This window comes from Panicum hallii, chromosome 5 (genome assembly GCF_002211085.1).
Source record: "Panicum hallii strain FIL2 chromosome 5, PHallii_v3.1, whole genome shotgun sequence".
NCBI classification, from domain to species: domain Eukaryota; kingdom Viridiplantae; phylum Streptophyta; class Magnoliopsida; order Poales; family Poaceae; genus Panicum; species Panicum hallii.
In genome coordinates this window covers 1077713-1105465 of record NC_038046.1, presented here as the reverse complement: position 1 = coordinate 1105465, position 27753 = coordinate 1077713, and the positions used below count along the sequence as shown (strand labels likewise).

At 49.5% G+C, this 27753-nt stretch overlaps 3 protein-coding genes and 1 pseudogene across 3 annotated transcripts; 2 read left to right on the top strand and 2 right to left on the bottom strand.

Annotated features, from left to right (window-relative positions):
- Nucleotides 1–144: 144 nt before the first annotated feature.
- LOC112893674 lies at nucleotides 145–2266 on the bottom strand. The gene is made up of 2 exons (XM_025961128.1): nucleotides 1894–2266; nucleotides 145–1789 (listed from the first exon to the last, which is right to left on the bottom strand). Exon 2 carries the CDS (start codon nucleotides 1742–1744, stop codon nucleotides 536–538), a length of 1209 nt encoding a protein of 402 aa, XP_025816913.1. The 5' UTR covers nucleotides 1745–1789; nucleotides 1894–2266; the 3' UTR covers nucleotides 145–535.
- Nucleotides 2267–5336: 3070 nt separating this feature from the next.
- On the bottom strand, nucleotides 5337–7850 carry LOC112893675 (probable NADPH:quinone oxidoreductase 1). Its single transcript, XM_025961129.1, has 3 exons — nucleotides 7684–7850; nucleotides 7395–7586; nucleotides 5337–5849 (listed from the first exon to the last, which is right to left on the bottom strand). The coding sequence occupies exons 1-3, from the start codon at nucleotides 7775–7777 to the stop codon at nucleotides 5548–5550; spliced, it is 588 nt and encodes a 195-aa protein (XP_025816914.1). The 5' UTR covers nucleotides 7778–7850; the 3' UTR covers nucleotides 5337–5547.
- Nucleotides 7851–10120: 2270 nt separating this feature from the next.
- Nucleotides 10121–10921, top strand: LOC112895696 (AT-hook motif nuclear-localized protein 27-like). The gene has a single exon (XM_025963681.1). The coding sequence runs from the start codon at nucleotides 10121–10123 to the stop codon at nucleotides 10919–10921; it is 801 nt and encodes a 266-aa protein (XP_025819466.1).
- A 4247-nt stretch (nucleotides 10922–15168) lies between these two features.
- LOC112895690 lies at nucleotides 15169–16535 on the top strand (annotated as a pseudogene).
- Nucleotides 16536–27753: the final 11218 nt, after the last annotated feature.

The window sequence follows — 27753 nt, the reverse complement described above, 5'->3', positions numbered from 1 at the left end:
GGCTAATTTTATCATCAACCATTCAACCGGTTGCTTGCTTCTGAAACAAAGCCAGACCTGAAGGGAATGATGCAGCGTCACTTTGTTTGAAAATCGGAAGCGCTGTAAGCTGAAGAGAAATGCCTGGTGTCTTCAGGATCACGATTTTCAGATATCTCTACTCGTTTCATTCATTTTGTAATTTGTACAGACGAACAGTTGGGGTTAGCACTCTAGGCAGTAGCTTTCACTTAAACTCTTGCCATCTTACACTCTACTGCCAATGCACAAACTTCACACTCTCATCTGGCTTCACAGAGTTGAGTTTCTGAAGATTGAACAAAGCCTACTACACTGACTGGTCACGCAAAATTCTATTCCACTCTCAAACTTCTCAACTCTCAACTCATTACAGCATGTGAATTCGTACTTTAGATGATCGAATGAACCAAGTTAACAACATCAATTGACAGGAAAAACCTAATAATTGTCAAACGGCAGGCGATTGCTGTCCCGAATTTACTTTGCTTGCATTTTAGCTCTCTGCAAATTTTGTTCAGAAGAAAGCTCTGCTTCCGTAGAACACCCTCGTCCCATCCTTCTTCACCTGCTGCTGCTGCGGCTGCTGCTGCATGTGGATCACCTTGTTGCCAGGCTTCTCCTCCTTCTGGACGACGACGCCGTCAAGCTCCAACGGCAGCTGCACCTTGGCCAGCGACTCGCTGAACTGCTGCATGCTCTTCACGTACATCTCCATGATCTGACGCTGCATCGCGCTCTGCTCGGCCTCCATGTCGATGTCTCCCAGCGGCGACTTGAACACGTCGTCGGCCTTCTCCCCGCTGGAGGACGTCGGTGTGTCCGGCGAGCGGCAGGACATGGGGACCGAGGTGGCCTTGTCGACGTCGGCGACCGGCTTCTCTACTGCCCCGGCGGAAGCAGAGATCACCCTGTCTTCGCTGACCGTGCTGGTCGTCGATGCGTTCTTGCTGCCGTCGTCCGAGAACGCTGCCTTCTCCCAGCGCGGGCTCGTGCTCATCTCGGCGTCCTCCGTGGCCTCCGGCGGCCGCGGAGTCTCCCCGAGATGCAAGAACGGCAGGTACTGCACGGCCATGGCTTGGTTTTCTTGGTCCACCTTAAGGTCATCGAACTCGATCCTCGAGTAGTCAACCGGTGGCGCGGGCTCGAGGATAACCACCTCCGACGCGATCGACGACTCGGCGCCGCGCTCCGGCAGCGGGCACGCGTCGCCGGGGATCCCCGAGTGGAGGGCGAGAGACAGCCGTATGGTCCCCGCGGGCGAGTGGAAGAGGTCGGTGGACGAGAGCTCGAAGTCCCGGTCGAGACGCGCGCCGTCGGCAGCCGCGATGGCGGCGAGCGGTACGAGCGCGAAGCCGAGGAGCTGGTCCTCGAGCATCCGCTTGGCGCAGCTGCGCATCCAGACCTCGCACTTGAGCACGTCGACGGCGACCCTCCCGGCCCGGACGCGCAGCGGCGGGAGGCGCTCGTCGAAACGCGGGCCGGCGCCGCCCCCCGCCGCGACGCGCGTGGAGAGCGCCGGGGCGTGGTCGGGCGCGGAGGTGAGCGCGAACTTGGCGTACACGTCCTGGTCGGCGTAGATGCAGATGTTGTGGATGCCCCGCGCGTGGTGCACGTAGATGTCCAGCAGGCAGGGCACCTCCTGCTCGGCCTGGCTGCTGCTCTCCGCCTCTGCTCCTCCGCCTTCGTCCGGCCGGCCGTACCGCAACCTCGCCGCCGACTCCATCACAGGAATCAAACTGATTCCTTTGCAGTTTCGGATGATCCTGGCCTGGTAATTGGAGACAGACAGAATGGATCACATCAAAGTTCAAAGGATTGCAACAGTAGCAGACATGAACCATATGAACAGGGCAGCAAGAATGTTGTACTCACCCGTTAGAGAGATGGAGAGAGGTTCTGAGGTTGGAAGAAGAAGAGCCAAAGGTTGGGTTGGTGCCTTGAGGAGAGTGGAGAGAGATGCAAGCTAGACACAAAGGTTTTTAGCTTGCAAGAGTAGTGGTAGAAGCAGAGACGGGGTGTGGTTTGCACGCGAGGGCATGGTGGTGGAGTGGCCGGTAGTAGTTGCGCGCAAGAGGAAACCCTTGCGCGTCTGGTTTTTCCAAATTAAAGGGCGATGCCTTGCTTCCACACCAGGTCCAGTCCGATCCAGGTGTATGGATGTGTCTGTACAAGCATGTCTTTATCTACATAGACGGAGGCAGGCAACAGACTCCAAAAGCCTGGATCGATCGTAACTTGTAGCAGCAAGCAGCACAGGACACAGGGGCTTGTTCCCTTGTTGCTAGCTTTGCTTCTTGTTGTGTTCTTGCAATTGCAACAACTGCTGCTGCGCCCTTCCAAAAGTTAGAGGAGGAGTAGGTGACGAAGAAAACCCGGGATGCTCTCTGTGTATGTATGTGTTGGCCTACATGAGAAGAAGAGAGGCGCCCAACAAGTCACCACCCAGCTAGTGCACGCTGCTGCATGCAACACGTAGCTCGCACACCACCATCGCTCGACTTGGAGGAGAGGAGCTCTTTTTTCCTGGCTCCGATCCTTGTCCACACGCTCGCGCGCGTCGGCTTCACTATCATGCGGTAGCTGCGCCAAACTAGCTAGCTGCCACGGTCACAAAATTTATGGACGGTGGATCGAGGAAGGTGGAACATGGTACGTTGTCTGAGAGTAATTTTAATATTATTGAAAAGAAAATATACCTACGTTCCCGATACGGCCGGAACGAGGAACGTGACACCGTACCATGTTTCCGGTGACTATTCTAGCCGCATATGTGTTTATCTACAGGAGATACTCCATCCATGGCTGCGTAATAAACAATAATTAAATTCGTATATAATTAGTTTAGTAGCTAGCGTCTCCGTTGATGAGAGCGTCGACAGCAACGTTTATTAAGACTACTCGATCAAGATCTTGGAGAATTGAGCAATCGTTCAGCAACAGCTGAAAAATAAGATTGCTGCTGCTGGAAGTAACATCCTATATGATATTGTATCAACTTCAGCGATCGAAATACTAGCTAGTGCGTTGAAAGGAAGGAAGGGAGACAGGAACACAAGGACGTGCAGATTTTCTTGAGGCAAAGCAGGGAGAGGCGATCGAGTGGCGTAGAGACCGGCCGGTCGCGTCCTTCGTCAACCCGATTGGCAGCTGGAGCACACTTCTTTCTGATTAAACATCGAAAGTGAAGGGCACCCAACCCACCACCAACCGCGGACGAGCCTCTCTCAGGAGCAGCATCGATCTGTCGTCCACACACCATCACCATGGAGGTGATTTTTGTTTATTTTTTATTTTACTGACTGACTGGTCACACATATAAAAAAAACAGATAGATGTGGCACATGCATGCATGCACGCTGCCGTCACCAAATTCGTGGTGCTAAAATCTGATGACGCTACAATGCTTTCGCTCTACTCCTTTTGCAGAGAACGAACGACCCGACCTTGTGTTTCTTGATTGAACTACCACCAACCATCATCCATCCCTTGTGATCAGGTAAAGGTGGCAAGCAAGATCGCCTGTGACGCCAACTCGTCATGAAACACGAGTAAAAGATCTTGTTATTCTTTTGCAGAGGACAGCATGTTAAGTGGCTGAAAGCCTGAAAGTTCTGCATACGACACGCTCAAAACAAGGGAGTAAAGTCAAAAATTAGGCCTCCATTGAACTCATCACAGTCACACTCTACCTTTTTGAGATTTATATTTGAACCGCACTGATTCTTTTAATTAGCATCTCTATATTGCAGTGGTTGGGGTGGTTCGTTCGTTAGTCCTTTAGAGGCTTGGCATCGACTGAAACGGCCGTCATGCTAGTAGCTAGCTTAATTGGCATATAAGAGGTCAGCTATGCATGGAAAAGTATCAAATTTCTGGTTGTTCCTCAATGCAAGGAAACAGCACTCCGCCGTCCAATATTGACTAGTGATCAGAACAGACCAAGTGGAGAACCATGCAACTATTTTCCACGCTCCGTGGTCTCCCATTTATAAGAGAAGTGGAGGAGATCGTGGTGCGGAGTTACAGACCATGACATACGCCAAACAAACCATTAGAACATCCATTCCCCTGTCCACATGGGTCCAGTGATGATGAGCTTAGTCACTACTCCAGCAACTGTCATCAACAGGCAACCTAATTACAAACAAGAGCAAGCTAATGCATGGGCAGCGAGCAGTGGCAAAGTGGCAGGTGGTGCCTCCATATGTTGTGCCGCAGCAATGAGCAACGGTTGGTCCTCGGTCAGTCGGTCGGTCGGTGCGTGCCTGTCACGCTTGTTCACACCACGCCGTGTCCTGCAAGTCCAGCAGAGTTGAAAAGTGAAGGATCGCCTTCACAAAGAACCAGAGGGGGTTCGGTTGGATTAGGTCCCAAGCCACTTTGGTCTCCCATGATTTGAGAGCTCAAGGGGGTCCCGTGTCGGTCATTTCTTTTGCAGCGACGAGTGCTTCCAGAAGTCCACACTGGACTATCACCTTTTGCGAAGTGCCATATCAGAAGCTCCAAATGGAGCTGGATACCGGTGGCTCTCCTCGTTGTCACTTTGCTGCTGTGGAATTCAGGGACTCTTTGCATCGAACCCTGCATAAGAATCAACAAGCGATTCAGCAAGCGATTCATTGGCAATTCAGCTTCCGAAATGCTGTCCTTTTGCAATAAGCCAGAAGAAAAGGTACAGCATCCAGGCCTAACTACTCTCACCTAACTCTTGCCACATGACGACAGTATAAACCAAGGCAACTTTCTGCAGTCAGTCTTTCACAAAGGCATAATCAGCAACCTCCCAACGTGAATACAAATCACAATCATGTACAGCTTGTAGACAAGATGCCCTTCCTGGAATACTGAAGCCTCTTGACATAACACCGTCAAATCTTGGCAGTTTCTTCAGTCAGTTCTTCCATGTAGTATTGTACTTCTGCAAAACCCATATAAATTCTTCTTTTTCTTCTTGTTTTGGCGCAAGGAATTTCTATATATCAACACCACCATGGGAGTTGCCCTGTATGTCATATTCATGCTGCAGTATGCACCTGCACAAGCAATATAAACAGTTTAATCGAAACCAAAAGGAACATGTTTGGCTTTTGTCAAAAATACTACTTAACACTTCATGGTAATATGGCAGGCCACCACACAATAGGAACATAACCAGCTAAGGCATTGTGAAAATTGCTGCGCAAAAGGCTCGGTCACCCCAGCCGACTGCCCATAACACAGAATGACAGAAGTAACATAGATGGGTGCATCTGATGAACAATATGGTAAGCAATAAAAAATTGCTGTGCAAAAGGGAAGATGTCAAGCCTCATTACTGGGAAAGGTAAAACAGAATATTTAGAATGCATAGATATGATCAAATCTTAAATAATCTGCAAACAGGAGAATATTTCTCCAGGGATTTATTACAACTCTCAGGCTGTCCGCAATGCATTACAGGTGCCAATCCCAAGCATGGTATGTGATATACAGGAATTATAGACACTTCTTCAGGGAAGCACGGAACTGCAATGGTCCTGAGTTGATTCAGTCCTTCTGGAACCTGAGGGTGAAGGCCTGAAGGGATAAGAGCACTTGCTTCAGCCTCTCTCTGATTTGATCGTCAATCAGATTTCCATCACTGTCAAACTTTGGTGGCTGCTGAAATGCTTGGACGAACAGTTCTGGCTTGTTGATGAAATGAAGATCCAAGAATACCCCAACCTGACGGAGATGGTACTGTGATCTCCCTCCTCCAAAGCCACCTCCTGCACTGACAATTGCAGCAGGTTTGTCTGCCCAACAGTTCTTTCCTCTAGATGCCCAGTCAAGTGCATTCTTCAGGGGGGCTGCAATTGTAACAAAAACCATGTAAAGCAAGCATAAGACATGTATAAAAGATAAATCAGTTTGAGAAGTTGTTCACCATGATATTATGCAATAACATTGTCTTACACACTGTATTACCTAGGCATGATTTCTGCAATGGACTACTCATATCATTTTTAAACCAGTTTACCCATGCAATTTATGAAAAATGTCAAAAAGATTGTACTCATCATCAGACAATGACGAGGCTCATATACAAAGACATGACAATGTGGAATCCCTATCAATCTATTGCATGGTCAACATTGCGCACATTGCATATTACCTAGCGAATGAAGTTGTAAGAACATTTATAGAAACTAACTCCTTTTGTGTCACAGGCACAAATACATTAATACAGACAATACTACAGAATTTTTCAAACATGCAAGAGCTTTATATTTCTGATTTATAGAGGACATTGGTGCACAAAATCCTGTATACATGGTCTGCCACAGTCCAACTGAAGACTGTCAAATGATTATATATCCAAGAGGACAATTACATAAGATGAATAACCAAACAAGCATATAAAACTACAGTGTCCTAGAATCACTCTTGACTGCATGGTAGAAGAAATATTATTCGGCATCACAGAATGGGAAAGATGGAGTGCAAATGATGTTGAACAATGCAAGTGATGTTTCAATTAAAATAGAGTTATTATATCAGTGAAGTTGAACAGTGTAGGAATTAGTATTCGGCGTCACAGAATGCGGAGACAGAGTGCAATTATTCATTCCAGAACAGCAAAGATAAATGTGCAAAAATTATGCTGCATTAGTTTAGATGCTGTAATAAGCATTTTGAACACTAAACAACTGTAAATGGCTGTATTCGCAAGAAGTGAAATGGAACAGCCATGATTTGGGTAATGTGTTTTTCTTCTGCTCAGGGGCACAGAGGGTGCCAATAAAGATACTGAGAGGATTACAAAGGGGCGTTTCTTGGTAGTATTACAGTAATCTGTGAACTAAACTAAACTGGCATTAAATTCAGCAGAAAATCCGAAGGAAAGAATATTGAAGTGCTCCTTTTTCTAGACAAGACTTTGTAAGAAAGGTATAAAAGGAAAAGCCAACACATAATGGAGACATGCTTTTGCTAAAGGGTAACAGATAATTGTCCGTATTATTTTCCCCCAATTAGTGTAGGAAACTTCATTATCACTGACACAGTGTACCTACAACGTCCTCTAATGTCGTGAACCAACCCATTCCAATAATTGCACACCATGAGAACTGGGAATCAAATCAGCCCCACCCATTGTGCACTATGACAGCCAGATGGGAACCTAATTTTGCACTAATGCAATGCACATGACGACCTGAACCTCTGAGCACCCGTATTTCAACTGGGAATTGAAAACCTAATTATCACGCTGCTTAATTGATCTTAGCGACGACATCGATGCTCAATGAAACCAAAATAAAATCCCCCAATTGAAATGAAGAGGAAATTCGATCGGAGCGGCGGAAGCGCCCGCGAGATCTGAACCTGAGACGAGGACAGGGCTAGAAACGTACTTGCGATGGAGTAGTTGTACTCGGGCGCGCCGAAGAGGAAGCAGTCGGCCTGGGAGACCTTGGCGCGGAAGGCCTCGACGGCGGGCGGGAAGCCGCCGTCGGTCTCGAGGTCGGTGTTGATGATGGGCAGGTCAGAGATGTCGAGGTGGTCGACGCGCAGCCCCGGGACGGAGTCCTCGCACACCTCCGCGGCTGCCGGGGTAATTGGAACATGTGTGGGAATGATTGGCACGAGGAGTGAAGCGAAGAGCAGCAGGCAGAGCGGAGGGGAGACGGAAGGGATGCGTACCGGCGCGGAGGAGGCCGCGGTTGAAGGAGGCCTTGCGGAGGGAGCCGCAGATGGCGGCGACGCGGAGGACGGGCTTGACGGCCGCGGCTTCCATGCTCGGACTGACTGGAGGCGGGTGGCTGCGGGGACGGAAGGGAAACGGTCCCAATAAATACGGGGTCAGCGAGCCACTCAGCTGGAGAGCTCAGGCTAGCCGACGGCTGCCAGCTCGGTCATTGAGCCGGAGGATTCCACATGTATTCATCAGAGGGGAAAAAGAAAAGTGCGGAGGGGGCAGGCGGCTCGTCAACAAAGGGGAGGACCAATTTGCAAGGCCGCCGCCGCCGGGGAGGACCTGATGAGAAGAGCATGATGATATTATGGGCCGGCGGCTGGCCTGCAGCCCACGGACGGCCTTTTTCTCTTCCTATATGGGCCAGAAGCCCTTGCGCGTACAACAGAGAGAGAAGAGAGAGATTAGCAAGAGCAATGTCTTCCCGCTTGGGCTGGAAGGCGGATTTGGGCCACTATAGTTGAGACTGAGCTCTTATTTTCCTCTTGATAAACCATTGCTAGCGAAGGTCTTCAGAGAAAGCTAATCTCCTCTCTCCTACGAAAAGCAGAGAGCATTCGCATCACCAAAGACTGAAAGAAGATTTGCTAGGTGCTGCGGCTCATATATGGGCCTGTTTGGTTTATATATATATAGATCCCCGAAACAAATTAGCGGCCTCCGTCTTCACCATGCCTGAGCTACAGCTCGACGAGGAATAACGGCGGCAGGTGGTAGTTATTGATGCTGGTAAGAGCATGGTCGTGGACTTGTGGTTAACAATAGAGCCAAATTATATAGCAATAGTCTTTTTATTTGTCTACAAGATATTATTTAATCCGTACCTTACATTCTCTTTTCTATTCACTCTCACATCTATTCCTATCTGGATCCATCTCTGCTAAGAGCTAAGTATTATGGCTAGCTGTAAGCCGGCTGAATCACTGCTGGCGGAGAGAGCGCAGAGCAGGCGTCTCGCGAAACGGCGGCTTCAAGCGGGCGGATACACGCGGGCTGCGCTCCTATTCGCTGCTCTGCTACTGCGCTCCCTCTACATTGGCTGCATGTGCTGCTGCAGAGCTGTCGATGCCGTCGCCGTATTAATTGGAAGCCACGCTGGAGTTTATTTCGCCGACGAGTGGGCTGAATCATTGCTCTTGCTTTAAGCTTGTTGCTTATATGAGAGCTAAACTATCATCTCTCTTCTTGTTCCTCTCCTCTATGTCAGAAAAATAATGACCGGCTTGGCTATAAGCCCCCCGTAGCTGCTCGTGCGAGTCCTCCTGCAGTAATGCAGGACTCTTCTGCATTGCAGAAAACGGAGCACGCGAGACTCCCATGCTGCAGGCCGCCTCAGCCTTTTGTCAGTTTCAGCCGCTCTGCTGTGTGTCTAGTACACGGGGACGGGGCTGCGCCATGTTTCAGCCTTTTGACCCTGCGGTTGCCACCAACGGTTTGGGGCGACTGCGCATCCAGCCGAAGGGAATGTGCGCGCAGCCGCATCCGACAACGGTATTCCAGCTGCAGACCATGGCCGCGCGTGGAACAAATGCCACGCCTTCAGGACTGCTGTTGCGTCCTACTAGTAGGCATAAGAATCGTTTTGATTTCATGTTATGTGAAATCATGTTCAAAAGGATAGGAATTTCGAAACTGAAGGGAGCACTCTGTAACATTACCTCAAAGTTCAGAGAAATGCAGTTAGTACAGTGCAGTTGATCCCCGGTCTCCAGGCCGCAAAGCCTGGACACGGTTGCCGGTTGTGCTCGCGGCTCCTCGCCGGAGAAAAGCGAAAGCGGAGCCATCTCCGGGGAGAAACAGAAACCGCAGCAATGTTACGCAGGCCGAGCCATGCCATGATTATTCCCGCGGCGACCCTTTTTTGCCATAGCAAGCAGAGCTGCAGAACCTTCAACCGCGTTTGACCGCACCAATTCGGGAGGCCCCGTTGCTCAGCCTGCTGCCTCTGCCTGCATAGCATAGCTGCACGGGCCACCGCGGCAACTGTCGCCTGACTTGACCCGAGACCCCACGGCGAAACGAGGCAGAGCAAGCGGCGGTTGCCTAGGCCAACGCGTCGTCCCGATTGGACGTCTCGGCACGCATCGATCGCAGCGACCGATGGTACACCGAGAGTCGTGAGCACGGGCGGGAACCGCCCCCCGCGCGGCGCGTCGTCCACTCGTCTTCTCGTCTTCTTCATTCCCGCTTCCCTCTGCAAATATACAAATAGTAAACCTCACTCTCACCTTGCCATAGCGCTCGCATATTTTAAGCAAGGTCGCCCTTGCTGCTGCTGCTGCTACTAGAGCCAAGAGTTTGGAGCTATTTTACTATTGACACTACTGTACCAGCTAAAAGTTTGGTGCGCACGTATATAAGCTCGTGCGCCGTTTGATCGATCCGATGGCCGACGACGGTGCGTCCCGCGCGGAGCTGATCGAGCCGGCCCCGGCGCTGCCGGCGGAGCCTGTGACCGCGAGGAAGCCTCGGGGGCGTCCTCCGGGGTCCAAGAACAAGCCCAAGCCGCCGGTGGTGGTGACGCGGGAGAGCGAGGGCGCGATGCGCCCCGTTGTGCTGGAGCTCGCGGCGGGTTGCGACGTGGTCGCCGCGGTGGCCGCGTTCGCGCGCCGCCGCCGGGTGGGCGTGTCCGTGCTCTGCGGGCGCGGGGCGGTGGCCGCCGTCCGGCTGCGCCTCGCGACCTCCCCGACGACGGCGTCCACGGTGACGCTGCACGGGCGGTTCGAGGTCCTGTCCCTGTCCGGGACCGTGCTGCCGTCCGAGGGTGCGGCCTCGGCGCCGGCGCCGTTCTCGGTGTCGCTGGCGGGGGCGGGCGGGCAGGTGATCGGCGGGACGCTGGCCGGGGAGATGACGGCCGCGGACGGGGTGGTGGTGGTGGCCGCCACGTTCGGGAGCGCCGAGGTGCACCGGCTGCCCGCGGCCGCAGGCGCGGAGGACGAGGACGGCGCCGGTGGCGGTGAGGAGGGGAGGCATCCGCATTCCCAGCTGCTGCTGCAGCAGCAGCAGCTGGCGCCGGCGGCAGGGAGCGCAGCGGGCGACGTGGAGGGGCTGGGTGGCTACGGCGGTGGTGCTGGGACTGGGAGCGGCGGCGGCCATGTGGGGAGGCACGCGCATGTGCCTGAGATGGCGTTGTGGGCCCAGCCTGCATCCAGTCGCGGCCCGGCCCACCCTTTGCCCCAGTTCTAGGCCGTAGGCACGCATGCATGGGGCATTGGCATCCTTGCCGTCGTTGGCGTGGGTCTTGCAATTGCTAATTAATTAATGCAATCGGAAAGCTTATCAGTCGTCACCACTGTAGGATTTTGCGACCGGGTAGCTCATCTGCTTGACCGATCCGCACGTGAGGTCTTGAGGTGTTCTCAGCTGTACGTTGTTGTCGATGGCACTGTGTGGTCGCAGTGTAACCTGATGGAATCCTGGTCAGGTCCAGCTTTATTTGTTGGCCTAGCGTCTACTAGTGCCCATGGTTGCGAAGCTATATACGACAGGCCTATACACACGCACAGGCACAGGCACGTAGTGGAAGGAAGGAGCAGCTGCGAAGCACGACGATAAAGAGAAGATGTGTGGTGTCTGGTGTGCGCGGCACAGTATTTTCTCGGGAAGGCGCGAAAATTTGTGCGGGTTCCGATGCGTCCCATGCAAGGCGTAAAGCTAGCTGTGCTAGAGCCTAGAGGTGCTCCAGGCCAGAGGCCAGGGACGGGAGAGCAAGCAGCCGCCAGCCAGAGATAATAGGCACCACACCACCTTGGCACCTTGCAAGCAAACTCCACGTACGGCCCCGTGGATACGATTGGACATTGCACACTGGATGCATACTTTTGTGTACGCCTACGGTGTGCAGTTGGGTTTGTACGGACAGACTCGATCGTGCGCCAACGAAAGCACAAGCTCCACGAAATCGAGCTTTCAAAGGAAACGGGCAGGCCATGACCCTGCACGGCCGCCTCTGATGTTCACGTTGACTAGCTCTATTAGGAGAGGGAGAGCATTGCACGGCCTCTGGTATGATGCGGGCAGGCGACGCAAGAGGCGAGGCGAGGCAGGCACAAAGGGAGCGACCGGACCGAGCACGCATGCTGCTTGCACGGTCGCAGTGGGCGTCGGACTCCATGCAAAGATCACACAGATTTCCTCCTCCTGTTCCTCGGCCTGGTAGAGTCCTGCGACACGGCCGCACGGGCCGGCTGGAGATTCTTTCCAGCCCACCGCCTGCCTGCCGTTTGGGCTAACTGGGCCGTCCCACCAAGTCAGAGTCAGACTCGGCACAGTAGCTTTTGGCCTGTTAACCAATAAGCCCAGTTCCATTTCATTGACGCACTGGCTCTCTCTGTCTTGAGTTCCCGAAAGAAGCAACTTGTCTTCTGCAGCCTCGCATCTGAACTACTACTCCCGATTTTTTTTTTAAAAAAGGTCATAGATAAAAGAACTGATACTTCGTTGATGCATAGGTCAAGGCACGTGCTCCATAAAACAACGATGCCAAGTTTCAGACATGCAACCTCTTTCTGACGTCAAACTCACAAATCAACTGTTACATTCTGCTGAATTTTCAGGCTAGCTTGAATTCCGTGGCAGTTACGCCAGTAGCCAGCTCTCGAGCTGGAAAAATAATTGATGCTGATAAAGACTTAAGGAGAACATGCACTGAATGCGTGGAAAGGGAATAAGGTGCATCCCTTTGCGCGCTCAATGGCTGGTCTTCCTGGGAATTCATGATGGCAACGGGGAGGGGTGGGTCCGGGGAGGTGACCCTGTCCCCGCCCCATCCCTCAAAAATTAGTTCCTGCCCCAGCCCCGATTCGCTAGATGGGGCGATTTTGTTCCCTATCCTTGATCCCGTGGGTTTCGGATTCTCAATGGGCCCCATGATGACTGGAGCAATGGTCGGATGGGGGTTGGCATCGGCTGGTGTGGCGGTAGGTGGCCGAGCTTCGACTCCTAGATCTGCGTGGAGCTTCGAGCGGCTACGGGTGGCGCCACTGCCGGTGGATGGGGCAAGCAGCGACCTGAGAAAGGGCGGAGATTGGAGCAGGGGCACCCGGCGAGCGACTCTGCTCCCATGCGGGTGAGCGGCGGCGGTCCGAGAGGGTCCACTGGAGAGGGTGGAGAGGACTCTACTCCCGTGCCGGTGCTAGTGTCGGTCGGAGCATCCCTTGCTCGGCTGCTGGCGGAGCGAGCGGCGAGCACGGAGCGTCCGAGTGGGCTCCAGGGCCTAGGCAGATGCGGCCACGGTGGACGGGGATGGGTCGGAGGAGCCGAGGCTGAGAGAAAGAGGTTGAGACTGAGCAGGACCAGAGTCCTTTTTTTTTCGAGCCTTATAGATTCCCACGAGACAGATTCCAAACCCAAACCCGCCCCGGCTCCATTTCGGGACCCCGCCTCAGCCTCCCCATGTGGAAAACCTTCCCCATCCCCGCCGGTAACGGAGCGGGGATCCGCCCCCACGGCCCCATTGCCATCTTGACTGGGAATGGGTCGGCAGCCCGGCAGCACGGCCACGCCATGGTGGCTTCCGTAAGCACCAGACCAGGTTGCCAGCTACTCCCATTTTGTGCAGCGTAAACGGCCCATTACATTTGGCTAACATCACTCCCAATTTGAGGAGCTTGAACCATGCTCATACCTTTTTTGCAAGATCTACGTGGTCGCATGACAGGGATTTGCTCATCGTAAGATCAAACAAAACGTCAAATATTATCCAATCTCTAAATTAACCAGTGGCAAAGCAGCGGGGCATAAAAACAAAATTAGCTATGATCATCACGTCTTTGTAGAATTTATCACCTCCAATCATCATTCCTTGTTCCGGGATAAGAATTGGTCCCTACAAAGAGTTATTGTAATCAATAGTTTTAAATAGTGCTGCTGCGATTCTAGTTCATTTCGATAAGGTTGCACCACAGCTGATGTAAGTTTTATCCATAATATGATTTATTTTTATTTTGTCATATGATTATGTCTCATCCTCAACATGTTGGGTTCGTAAAACTGAACGCAAACTGTTTGATGCTCCTTTCGGTTTCGTATATATGCAACTCAATGGCATGGATATGATTACATGAGTCGCACATACATCTTTTATATGAATCTAAAACTTAAATTTACAGAATTTTATATGCAGCGGTTTTCCGTCGAGCCTTCACTCCTACTGAGAAAAAAATCCACATCCCTACTCGCATTCACTCCCATTCAACCAAAATTCACTCATATTTCCCCGCTCTCAGTTCCACCCAACCACCCATCTTAGTTCCACCTAACGCACTAATGTAGGATAAGATAAGAGTAAAGTACACCAGCGATCCTCAAATTTATCAGGTCATGTATTCCGAACTCGAAAAATGCAGATTTATAGCCCCTTTAGCATAGTTTCTTCAAGAGCTTCACAGGAAGTTGTGCAAAAGAGATATTTTTCCAGCAGCTTTGTCCATGAAGCACCTAGTGAAACTATTTTCAGCTTACACTAGGAAGGAGAAACCGGAAATCGTAGCTTCGTCTAGCTTCTCCCGCAGGTCCATGTTTCGCCAAACGATTTTGAAAATAGTTTCAGCTTCACCAGAGAAGTTGCTTCAGAACCGTTTCAGGAGAAGTTGAAACTATGCCAAACGTAGCCTTAGCTCCCTAAACCTAGCTTCGGGTGTCATTCAGGTCCCCGAACTCACAAATCGCATATTTAACTCCCGAAACTATCGGGTGTTATCCAGGTCCCTAAATAAAAAATTATATATTTGACCCTCTAAATTTGAGTTCGAATGCATATCATCTAGGTCCATAATTTAATTTAACCATCAACATCTAAAAATTAACAACACAAGTTGAGTTTATTAGATTTCCATGAAAAATCATTCATAATTATTCCTTCATACAAATTATTTATCAAACTATCACCATGTTGGCCACATCAACCTAGAGTGAGGTGTCTATCACTACTATTGTTTACTGGCAACGTCAAAGCAATACTTATTGTTAGATGATGAGGTGGGATCAAAATCTCACCAATGCTTACATCGGAAGGGAGACATTACAGGGAAGGAGCTCGAAGATTGTGTTGCGAATAACAGCGAGAGCCATGCCTATGGGAAGAAAGAAGGTGTATATGTCGTAAATTTAAGGATTTAAATGTGTAATTTATAGATTCGGGGATCGGGACGACACTCGTAGAGTGAGTCAAATATGCAATTTGCGAGTTTGAGGACCAGAATAACATCCAAATCTAAGTTTAGAACGCTAAATATACATTTTACGAGTTCAGGAACTAGGATGATACAACCTGACAAGTTCGAGGAGCGCTGGTGTATTCACTGATAAGGGAGCGCTGGTGTATTCGCTGGTGTATTCACTGATAAGGTAAAAGTAAAAGAAGGGATCGAGAGAGAGACAGAGGGAACGATCCGAAGTTTTCCACAACACAGAGACAACAACACCGTACGAGTATGGCGTCGCCCTCGCCGGTGCGCATGGTGTCTCGACGCACGGTGAAGCCGCCGCCACGGCCGCGCGAGCGCATCCCATTAACCTCCTGGGGACTTGTCCATGCTCGACGGCGACTACATCAAGAAGGGCCTACTCTTTGCGCCGCCGCCCTTCTCCCCTGCCCACCTCGTGGACCACCTCCACGCCTCCCTCGCCGACGCGCTGGTCGCTTACTGTCCCGTCGCTGGCCGCTTCTCTACCGACCAAGAAACGCGACGGCAAGGGCAGCGTCATCGGCTGCTCGGTCTCCATCGACTCTGCCGGGCAGGGCGCCGAGATCCTCCACGCTGTCGTGGACGGCGTCGCCATCGCTGATGTCGTCCCTCCCGATGCCGACGTCCCGCGCATGGTCCACTCCTTCTCCCCACTCGACGGTGCAGCTTACTATGACGGACACGAGCTTCCCCTTCTCGTCGTCCAGGTCACGGAGCTTGTGGACGGCGTCTTCATCGGGTTCGCCTACAACGACGCTCTCCGACAGCATGGCCTGCTGGAACTTCCTCAACGCGTGGGCCGAGATTGCTCTTCTCAAGTTCGCCCCTCCAGGAGCCCCCCGCGCTCAAGCCTCCACTCCTCGAGCGCTGGTCACCCGACGGCGGCGCCACGGCTCCGGTCCTGCTCCCTTATGCTGATCTGGCGGTGCTCGTCCAGAGGCAGCCGGCACCGGATTTGCACGAGAGGATGCTACATTTCTCCGCCGAGTCCCTCATGGCGTTCAAGGAGCGGGCGCGACGGGAGCTCCTGGAGGCTGGGGACAAGGATGGCGCGGCGACAGTGACCGGTTCCAGACGCTGACCTCGCTCTTGTGGCGTTGCGTCACCCGCACCCGGCAGCATGTGACCGTGTGCGGCTTCGCCATTAACAACCGCCACTACCAGCTGAGTACTTCGGCCACAGCGTGTACGCCCTCTCGACAGAGACGGTGGACGCGGCGGCGCTGCTGGCGCGCGGCCACGGCTGGGCGGTGGCCGCGGTGGGGCGCGCGGTGGCCGCGCACACAGACGCGGCCATCCGGGCGCGCGTGGAGGCGTGGGAAGCGAAGCCGACGGTGTCACTGCTGAGGCTGGCCGACGCCAACATCATGGTGACGGCACACTCACCACGGTTCGACGTGTACGGCTGCAACTTTGGATGGGGGAAGCCGCTGGCGGTGCGGAGCGGCAGTGCCAACAAGTTCGACGGTAATGTGTGGCTGTTTCCCGGGCGGGAGGGCGGCGGCAGATTCGAGGTGGAGGTGGCGCTGGCGCCGGAGCACATGGCGGCGCTGGAGCAGGTCAACGAGCTGTGGGGCGCCGGGTTGCCGGGCGCGAGGACATTAGATTGCTAGACTTGCATCTATCATATTCATGCTAGAAAGGCGCACGGCAAGGAATTCGTGGCTCTGCACTTGATATAAATTTTAGTTCATATATAGTAATTATTGTATGTAGGTAAACATATATTTTTTAATCAACGCAGGTAAGACAAATCTATCGTTTTGTTATTTTCGCATAGTTGTCATGGTCTAAGCCCGTTGTTGCACTTGATATATATATTTTAGGCACTCTATTATTATGATACTATTATTTAAGTAATATATTATTTTAGGTATCGAAATGGAACTATAATATTTTTTTCTATATTTGTTGTGGTGAAAGGAGGGCTAAAATTATTAATTGGGGAGGGCGGTGTGAGACTCGGGGTCACGGGACTATGTATATAACGTAGTTTAAAGAGGTTTAAGAGATTAAGTCATCTTATCTCTTATTTATCCTGTTTAAATAGGAGATAGAGCTAACCGATACAGAAGGAATCTACTCGAGATATGTTCTGGTACGATTCCTTAGCTGGTGTTGGTTAGGATTCTTGTAACCCTGGCCTCCCGGATATATAAGGGGAGACAGGGACCCTCTCAAAATAAGATCTCTAGATCATCAACACCCAAAAGAATACAAACCACCATACAGGACGTAGGGTATTATGCACTTCGCGGCCGGAACCTGTCTAAATCTTGTGTTCCTTGCACCTTCGAGTTCCTGATCTCGGCGTCTCCTCACCTAAACTTACCACCTTGGGTATACCCCTCGGTGGGCAGCCGGTAAAACACCGACAGCTGGCGCACCACATAGGGGAGCGCATCGAAGATCCACCGGCGAACTCGATGGTATTTTTCCAGTTCACCAGGTCAGTACCTTCTCAGGGTACAACTTTTGTTTTTTAGCTCGTGGGTCTTGTCAGACCCGGGGCCACCGGGCTGGGCATGTCACGAAGTTTAAGAGATTAAGCCCGTCTTATCTCTTATTCATTTTATTTATCTCTTGTTTATCCTGTTTAAATAGGAGATAGAGCTAACCAACACAGAGAGGATCTACTCGAGATCAGTTCTGGTGGGATTCCTCGGAGGGGGTTGGTTAGCATCTTTGTAACTCTGACCTCTCGGATATATAAGGGAGGTCAGGGACCCCCCTCAAAACAGAAGATCATTAGGTCATTCTACACCAAAGAGAATACAAACCACCATACAGGACGTAGGGTGTTACGCTCCGTGCGGCCCGAACCTGTCTAAAGTCTTGTGTTCTTTGCACCTTTCGAGTTCCTGATCTCGGCGTTCCCTCAACCAAAACTTACCACCTTGGGTATATCCCCCGGTGGGCAGCCGGTTAAACACCGACAGCTGGCGCGCCAGGTAGGGGAGCGCGTCGAAGATCCACCGGCGAGCTCGATGGCATCTTTCAAATTCATCAGGTCAGTTCCCTCTCAGGGTACGACGCTTGTTTTTGGCTCGTGGGTTTGCATCGCAGATGGTGCGGGCAACTTTCGGCGATTCCTCGTCGACATGACACCGAAAACCGTCGCTGCGGATCCTCGCAGCGGCCTCGACAAGTTCGTCGACGAACTCGATAACTTGCCGCTCCACGCTTCCGCGGCACAGGTCGAGATGGAATCTGTTCCAAGCTCGACTTCTTCTGGTGTCGCGACAACTTCCCCTGGTTTGGACTTGTTCCAATCTAGGGATTCGCATGGTCGGACTCAACCTGGCTTGTGCGAATCGGCCACTGATCTTCAGGAGGCCAACGCGCCTGGATCCCTCTTCATGTTAGAGAAGGATCTGGACCTGCTGCTCCGGGACGGAAACCCTGAAGCCACCGCGTGTCGGGAGGCTTCGGGTTGTTCTGGCCCCGGTGATTTGGTGATCGCCTCCTCGCCAAAGGGGCACATCGTGCATTGGAAGGGCATGAAGCTCTCCAATCTACTTGAGGCAGAGAGCCGGCTCGTGGCTCACCTCGAGCCATTGCCTTTCCAGGAGGGCAGGCCATTGGCCACCGCGGTGGAGGAGTCGACGGTGCTAGTCGACGAAAGTTCTCATGAGCTTTCCTCCCGCCAGGTGCTGATGGCCGAAGAAGGCGAGGACGGTGGGGATCTCCCCATCGATAACTTTGACGTGATCTCCGACGATGAGATCACGGCCAACGCCGGTAACGAGAATGACGCCGATCGTGAGGCGCGGAGGGCCAGGAACAGGGCCCGAACAATCCGGCGGAGGAGAGCTAACGAGCGAAGGCGATCTATGCAACGCGAGCTCGACCCCGAGTTTGCTGCCGTAAGCGAGCGGGGCTTCAGGACTCCGGTGGCCAACATTGCCAGGGTCACGGCCATCCTCGAGCGCAGCCACGACCCGGAGGTACGTCAAGCACTCCTCTATGCGCAGAGGGCTTGGATCCAGTTGGATCAGCATAATCCGGCGTCCGTCATCCGGGAAGAGCGCGTAGACGAGAGCCGGAGCCAGGCCCGCAGTCGAACGACTGGTGGTCGTCCTCAACATCAGATCAGCAACGACAACGCACGCACGAGCTAGGCCCCTGGCGGGAGGCAACAGCCACCGCAAGGGGGTCGTCCGCGACAGGCCAGTCGACGACCTCCTCCGGAGGACCTGCGCCAGCACATCAATGATGGTCGCGACGCGCGCACCGTGATCTCCTCCAGGCGCAAGACTCGCGAAGAAGTCGAAGCTGAAGGTACTGATTGTAGCGATCGATTTCCTGCTTTCTCTGCTCGTTTCAGCAGCTACAAGTACCCGGAGGGCTTCAAGCCGATCGGCATCACCAAGTACGACGGCAAGCAGGCTCCCCAGCAGTGGCTCCGTTGCTACTCCACGGCCATTGATGTCGCGGGGGGCTCAAATATCACCAAAGTCGTCTACTTCCCGATGGCTTTGGACCCTGCGCCGCTCACTTGGCTGGAGAGCCTCGGCAGTAACTCCATCGACTCCTGGGAACAACTTAAGAAGGTCTTCATCGACTATTTCCAGGGAGCGATTACCCGTGCAGGTACTCGACACGATCTTGCCCAGTGCAAGCAAGAACGTTCGCTGCGATTTCCGTCGTTTCCTCGTCGACATGAAGCCGAAAACCCCCGCGGCGTTTTCTCAAAGTGACCTCAACAGGCTCGCCGATGATCTCGACGATTTGTCAATTCGTGGGTCCGCGACGAGGATCGAGGAGGAGTCTGTTTCCAGCACGACTTCATCCGGCGCTGCAACAACTTTCCTTAGGTTGGACTTGTTCCAATCTGAGGACTCGCGTAGCCGATCACGACTCGGCCAACGCGATTTGGCCACTGATCTTCAGGAGGCCAACGGCTCCGAGTCCCTCTCCATATTGGAGGAGGACTTGGATTCTATACTCCAAAAGCCTGAAGCCACCGTATGTCGGGGGGCTTCGGGTTGTTTCGGCGCCAACAGTCTGATGATCACCTCCACTCCGGAGGGGCGCTTCGTGCATTGGAAGAGCATGAGCCTTTTTGATCTACTCGAAGCTGATGATCGACTTGTGGCACACCTCGAGCCTTTGCCTTTCCAGGAGGGCAGGCCGTTGGCCACCGTGGCAGAAGAGTCGACTGAACTGGTCGACGCGAGCTCTGATGAGCTCGTCTCTCGCCAGGTGCTAATGGCGGAAGAAGGCGAGGACGATGGCGATTTGCCCATCGCCGAATTTGATGATGTATCTGAAGATGAGGTCACAGCCAACGTCGGTGACGAAAACGACGCCGATCGTGAGGCACAAAGGGCCAGGAACAGAGCTCGCACAATCCGGCGGAGGAGGATCAACGAGCGCAGGCGATCTATGCAGCGCGAACTTGATCCTGAATTCGCCGCTGTAAGCGAACGGGGCTTCAGGACTCCGGTGGCCAACATCACCAAGGTTACGGCCATACTCGAGCGCAGTAACGATCCGAATGGGCGTCAAGCACTTCTCTACGCGCAGAGGGCCTGGATGTAGCTGGATCAGCAAAACCCAGCGTCTACCGTCAGGGAGGAGCGTGGGCGAGAGCCGGAGCCAGGCTTACAGCCGAACGGCCGGCGGTCGTCCTCGACCTCAGCCCAGCCACAACAATGACAACGCTCGCGGGAGCCAGGCCTCTGGCGGGAGGCAGCAGCCACCTCCAGGGGGTAACCCGCGGCAGGCCAATCATCGACCTCCTCCGGAAGACCTGCGCCAGCACATTAATGAAGGCCGCGATGCGCGGTCCGTGATCGACTCCAGGTGCAAGGTTTGCGAAGGAGTCGAGACCGAAGATATAGATTGCAGCGACCGTTTCCCAGCTTTCTCTGCACGGTTCAGCAGCTACAAGTACCCTGAGGGCTTCAAGCCGATCGGCATCACCAAGTACGACGGCAAGTAATCTCCTCAGCAATAGCTACGTTGCTACTCCACGGCCATTGAAGTCGCAGGGGGCTCCAACATCACCAAGGTCGTCTACTTCCCGATGGCGGAGTATAATTAGCTGGAAGATTAATGTAATTTGTGAAATGAGGAGAGTTGGACTTTAAATCATGAGATTTGGCAGTTAATAGACGTGATGGGGGTTATATTAAAATATGGCGCGTTGTTATGGAGGTAGCATGACAAGCCATAAAGGAACGGTGGTAAGATATTATGTTTTTAGCAAAATAGGATCTTATATTGCTGTTCACGTAAGTACTAAGTAGTGTCAATATTAGAAATGATGTATTCCTATAGTGTTCGTACTTTTTCCGTTATAAGACTAGAACCTTAGATTGTGGCGGTTAGTTGTGTAAGATATGGAGGTTCTTTTTTCAAGAATAATTTTCTGGACTGCAGGTTGATTTTTAGCAAATAGAAGGGGGCACTTGTGCAAATGAATTGTGAAAGCATTTTGAATTTTAAAATTTCCTCAATAATAAAGTTATAGTTTTTGAATTTTTTGATCAAATTTTATATTGAAGAACTTTTGATTTCAACATATTTTGGTGTTCAAATTGTACGTATAATGTTGCTCGTGTAGAAGTAACGAATGGAACAGGTTGTGATTTGATTTAATGAAAATCCGAGGATTTTTCTAAAAAAATTCTAAGAGAGGACCAAGATGGCGGGTTGATTTTCTAAAAGCTTAAGTTTTTTTTGCAATTTTTTTTGAACCGGGAAGGTTGCACTACGGGTTGATTTTAAGAAAAATTATGCGCTTTTCCGCAAACTTACCTGAGAGAGGAAGCCGGATCGCGGGTTGATTGCACTAAAGATCGAGAATTTTTCTACAAAATAACCGAGACTCACATGATCTGGGCCGTCCGCCCGGCCGATCCGATGGCCGGGAACAGCAGGCGACATGGCTACGCTGGCCGGCCTTCTTTTTATGTAGTGTAGTAAGAGATATGATCATTGATGTACTTGCACTCCTCTTATCAGTAAACAACAAAATTTCTCAATTTCCATTGCATGCCAAACAGCAGTTGCTCATCAGTGGAATCCTTAAACGAAAACGAAGTGGCCTTGCCATACCACAATTTGAAAGAAATTAGATATTCCGTACCACAATTTGAGAGAAATTGTTATTATTGCCTCTTCATTGTGCGACTATAATTTCATACTTTCAAACGACCTGATTTACGAACTTTTAAAAGTGTGAACCGGTAGTTCTCATTCTTTAAAACGACGAGAATTGATTTTCGTCAATAGAAATCTCTGCAGTGTTCTTAAAAAATTCAAGTATCGAGGGTTATTATGAAATAAGGCATTATAGAATATTTTCTAAAAAAACAATGACCAGCAGTCTGTCACCAAGGGCGTGTTTGGTTTCCAGCAGAAGTCCCGCCCAGGCTCCACGGGTGCAACAGCATGGCGTTTGGTTGCCTGGTTGAAGGTACAAGCCTGTCTCTCGGCATGCAAATGGAGCCAGCAAGCCTAGCTCTCGGGGAACGAAAATGGAATCCATTTCTCCAGAGCTAGGCTTGTGGGGTGCAACACATGAGCACGCTAATGATAGGATTAGCAAATTATTTGCATATTTAAAGGTATATTAGTACATTTTGTGATAGATTAAGACTTAATGCGTTAAAATAGGTGTTATATAGTCAGTTTAAACAAAAATAAATATAATCTCATTACGTATTTTTTATCTGAATTTGAAACGATATCACTACACCACAACACCGCAACAGCAACGGACGGACCGTCGTTATAAGCCGTTATACCGACGGACAATCCGTCGGTAAAAACTTTTACCGACAGACAACTCCCGTCAGTGCTAGTCCCGTCGGTAAAAGTTTTTACCGACGGACTGTACTTGTACCGACGGACCATCCGTTAGAATAGCATTTACCGACGGACTGTGCGTAACTAGTTATACCGACAGACAGTTTGATGTTAAAAGTTTCTTTACCGACTGACCGTCCAACGCGATAATTCCAATTTAAAAAAAATAAAAGCTCATTTAATTGCAATTTAAATGGTACATTGAGAATATTCATTCATCAGGTCTCAACATAATTCCAGAGAAGCCATTAGCAAGCTAACAGAAAAGCCAAGATAATTTACATCGGTGAATATACATAGGACATCATCCATACAAGCCAAGAGTCAAGATAACAGCTAACAGTTCATATATCTATGGTTCAGCTGCATAGCCATTAGCATTTGTTGTACAAAAGACATCATATTAAGAGGTTTAACCTTCCATCAAAATCACACACGAGACAAGTTAATGTGATTCCTCAGTGGTGTCATCACATCCCCAAAAGATCCACTGAAATCACCTCAGCCTCCAACAAACGATCTGGCACAATTACTGGCTTGATGTTGGTAATTTTGCTACTTTCACCATGTCAACTAGTTAATTAGCAGCGCCTTGTGATTCCTACAAATAAAGATCAATATGGAATTATAATCAGCCCAATTCTAATTAATGAGTGAACATGAAGAAATAATCAAGATCCAACAATAGAGTAGATCAATTAGGAAATAATCTAGACCATGAGAAGGTTTTGATGCCCTATCGTTGCAAACCTTTAGCTGTCACATGCAAAATCAGTTAGGAAATGCTGTTTACTCCTCACAAATCAAAGAAACAAAGGAAAAATAAAGCCCAATTAATTATTACCCTCTTGTATGGCCATGCAATTGACATCATGTCTGCATCAGCCATAGTTTCCATATCATCATAAGGGCGAGGCAGCATTGCATCTCTTTTCAGCACCAAATTCACAATAACTTCACAAAATTGCTTCCCAAGAGGCTGACCTCCTAATATGGTGTTTGGATTAGTTGAAATGACAACACCCCTAGCTACAGCTTGTGATCTCAGCATAGCATATAGTATGACAGTCTTTCCAACCTGTACTGGATGATGCAATTATTTCAAATGGGTACAAGATGGATGACCCGCTGGAAAATCACAAGTAGAAATTTTGCTGCGGGATAAGAAACTTACAAGGGAATCATGTGCATAGGGATGGCCATCATCAACACATGGTTGGGATGCATTGTTCATGGCAGGCACTAATGGAGCTGTTGCATGCCTTTGGATAAGCAAGTTCTCCCCATCAGAAAGGTCATAATCTTCATTGTCTGTGCAATTACCTGCTTCAGCTCTAGAATTATTTTGATGTGACTCATCTGCAGCTTCTTCAGGCCTCGGACTCTACAATGAGATAGTTTAACAAGATGGAGGAATATGTTACAACACAATAGTCAACTTATAGCAATGGCTGCAAACACATGCTGAATTCAGATTGCTTGCTGAAATTGAACACCTTTACCACTTGGTGTCGTGAATTAGAACCATGTTGTGAGTTGGATTCATGGTTTTGCCTTTCTCGTGCCAGACTTTCCTCAAGCATTTGCTCCTCTAATTCCTTAACACGTTGTTGTAGAGCTGCTCTCTCACTTTCAGCTTTTTCACGAGCAAGAACTTCCATTTGAATCCTTGTTGGCACGTACGACTTCAACTCCGGCGTACCAATATCTTGGGGAGTTGGTCCTACGCCCAATACACGAACACGTCCTTTTGGCTCCTTTAGTCCGCAAACAATAGCGTATGCATCGCCTTGCTGAATTGTTCTATCAACCAACTCTGGATAGACTTCAAGAATGTCTTTAATTTCATCCTATACACACGAAAGCAATATCTCATTTGTGGATGAAGCAATGTCATATTGGAGGCTGACTTTTTTCATGTACAGAACTTACAATTTTTGGTGCTGCCTGCCTTGAAGGAACCCCATTTTTTCTTGTATGTGTTTTGACAAAGACTTCATCTCTTCTAGCCGGATGCCCAAGTTCCTCACCCTAGAATGATTTTACTACTTAGCAGAAATCACAATGCCCAAAAATACTATAATGAATAATTAATGTGAGTGCTATGTTACATTACCAGTTTATGCCTAGTAGAAGCATGGCTAACGCTGCCAGATGTATGAAGGAGCTGCAACTTTGCACGGCATGCTTTTGCCCGTTCCATGCAAGCCTATGATAGGAATAGTAAAAATTTACATACATTTTGAAGAATACAAGATCCATTTGCAAGTTATGAGACAAAGATTATTCACATGTTACTTACTTTAGATTCATCAGACCTCCAAAAGTTAATAAGATACTTCCAATCATTAGGATTTACTCTTCCACCATTTCTTGCCATCAGCTCCTTATCTGTTAATGTCTCATCAAAAAACTTCTCTTTTAATTCTGCCTTAAACCCCTTCCATTTTAATCCACATGTAGTCATAAACCACTTGAAAGCAGCATCACCAATATCATAGACTTCCTAATTTGTGATGAAAAAAATCAGCAGAACATCATGAAAGAAAGGAGTGCAATAAGATGCTACTATGGCAGCCAACAATTTAGTACAATATGGGAAAAATTCAGAGCCATATATTGCTGCTACCTTTATATTTTCCCATACTTCCAACTTCTTTTGTGCATCAACAAGCCTCCAATCATCACACCCAAGTGGTAGTGTCCTTCTCGCCTGAATCCCAATAGCACCAGCAAGCCTCCTAGAATTTTCCCCAACCGGCTGTCCATATTCATTGAGCATTATTTTAATTTTAGGCATGTCAGGTGTTCTGGAAAATATATCATCCAATCTACTGATACCCCTGCCTTTCTTCTTTTGTGGTTCCAAATCTATAAATATAAGTTTTAAACAAATGGAAACATAATATCATAGGTTGCTATTTAAGATGCAATAAGATGAAACAATAGAAGTTACAAGACCTTCATTGTCACATAAGAAATCTCCATTTGTTTCATGGTCTAGATCATGAGAAATCTGCTCGTTTACAGTCTCAATATTGTTTCTTCGTGACCTTGATCACAAATTATGACCTTCAGTTGCTGCATCACTTGTTTGGTGAATTTTCTGGAAGAAAAAATATAAGTGTGAATTAGTTGTCTAGAAAAAAAATATGATGATCATAGGTTGAAGATTAAGTGAATAGGCTAACCTTTCTTCTTTTGCTAGGTTGCCTAGGGGGCACCAAGGTGTTCATATGAGGAATTTTTAGAGATTCCGGCCTTTTCTTAATTTTTGCCATGTTTGCAATTCTTTGCTGCTCATACTCAGGAATGGAAGAATCCTCATTATTTCTTCTTACGCTTGACATTTTTCCTCCTACAAAAGGTTTGAAACATATTAGCAAACTGAATGAACACTATTTTCGAAGTAATCAGTAATAAAAATATAGCAGCCACGTTATTCAACAAACAAGACTTACTTCTTAGTGTTTTTTCTAGACTTTTTTAGGTTCAACAATTATACTATCTATATCTGTCCTAACAGCAGGGACAACCCCGTTAATAATATCCACAGTCACATTGCCTTTTAGGTCATGCAATGGCACAACCAGTCCATTACCATTATCTAGGTCCTCTGTGGCAGAACCAACCTGAATTATACCGGCTTAAGTACGCGAGTCCACTCCAGAGGGCTCCAACGTACTTCAAACGGTATAATCCCTTGGCCTGTCGGGTAACGTCCCGATAAACCACCGATACACAGGATCAAATAAGGTTACCTCACACGAAGGTGAGTCCAGAGATACAATCACCATCACATTTTTACATCACAGGGATTTATATTACAAAAGTTTTCAAAAGCAGTACATTACAAACTGCTAAAGCTATGGTCTTCGGCAGCGGAAAACATACATGATAATTACAACGCGTCGTCAAAACGGATGTCATGCTAAGCCCAGGCACGACATCACTCGGTATCACCAATGTTGGCCGGGGACGGATCCCATTCTATAGACCAACCTTCCGGAAGAGCACAGGGCCAAGACAGGGGAAGAGTAGGGGCTTCAAAGGCTTTACCTAAAAAACATATAGCTAGCAAGACTGAGTATACTAATACTCAACAAGGCTTACCGGATTTTGGGTATACTTTAGCCCGTAACTAGACTTATGAAGGTATTTCCAGGGTTCTGGGTTTATTTTTAGCTGAAAAGCAACCAAGAGTATAATCTACTTTCAAGTTTTAGCTTACAAATTCTATCTTGATTAGCCATTCTAGGTACGCACCTATACTAAACAAGCAAGATAGAGATTATCATCCATCAAGATTATTTATTCAACAATTACACTTTTTACTCGATGTGGCAAAAGGGATAAGCAGTCTCAATCCTCGTGAGAGGCGGACGATCCGAATTGAATTTAACCTTGCAAGGTACACCTAACTCACACGCTCGGAACACCAACAGGGCGTTCCAAGCAACCGTTTCCCTCATATTCCGGGTTATGGATCAGGGCCACCACAAGCGACTGCAGGACCGTACGCACACCAATTGTGCAGGACATACTTCCGTAGCGCGACTACAAAACCCGTATTCCTGTCTGCCATGCAGAACGTACTCCCACACGTTGGTGCGTGCAAACATAAAATAAAAGTCGAGTGGTGGAAGCGCGTCCATTTGCCGGGCCATTTGGGTACTAGGCTTACCGCTTACCATATTTCGCGGCATGTGGCTAGTACTTTCAAACGCTTAGCCACCACTACCACACATTTCGACCTTAAAACTTTTATCAAAACAGACAGGGTAAACTTCCAGGTCATGACACAGCACATGACCCTGTCCGTCATCCTTATAGTGGTTGCAGAATTGTAAACAAGCAACTCCTATATCGCGCGAGTGACAGGAAATCACCCGACTTCTACCGGCCTTATTAGCAGAGCATCTAAGCGATAAGGACTCGGGTTCAATACATTGGATTCCTAGGAGATCATGCAACTAGGGTTTCATCTCAACTCCTAGACGTAATGCAAGATAT

Coding starts and splice junctions, on each gene's coding strand:
- LOC112893674 (XM_025961128.1), bottom strand. CDS start 1,744: ATGGAGTCGGCGGCGAGGTTGCGGTACGGCCGGCCGGACGAAGGCGGA.
- LOC112893675 (XM_025961129.1), bottom strand. CDS start 7,777: ATGGAAGCCGCGGCCGTCAAGCCCGTCCTCCGCGTCGCCGCCATCTGC. Junction 7,587..7,683: donor CCGCGGCCTCCTCCGCGCCG/GTACGCATCCCT, acceptor TTACCCCGGCAG/CCGCGGAGGTGTGCGAGGAC. Junction 5,850..7,394: donor GTACAACTACTCCATCGCAA/GTACGTTTCTAG, acceptor TTACAATTGCAG/CCCCCCTGAAGAATGCACTT.
- LOC112895696 (XM_025963681.1), top strand. CDS start 10,121: ATGGCCGACGACGGTGCGTCCCGCGCGGAGCTGATCGAGCCGGCCCCG.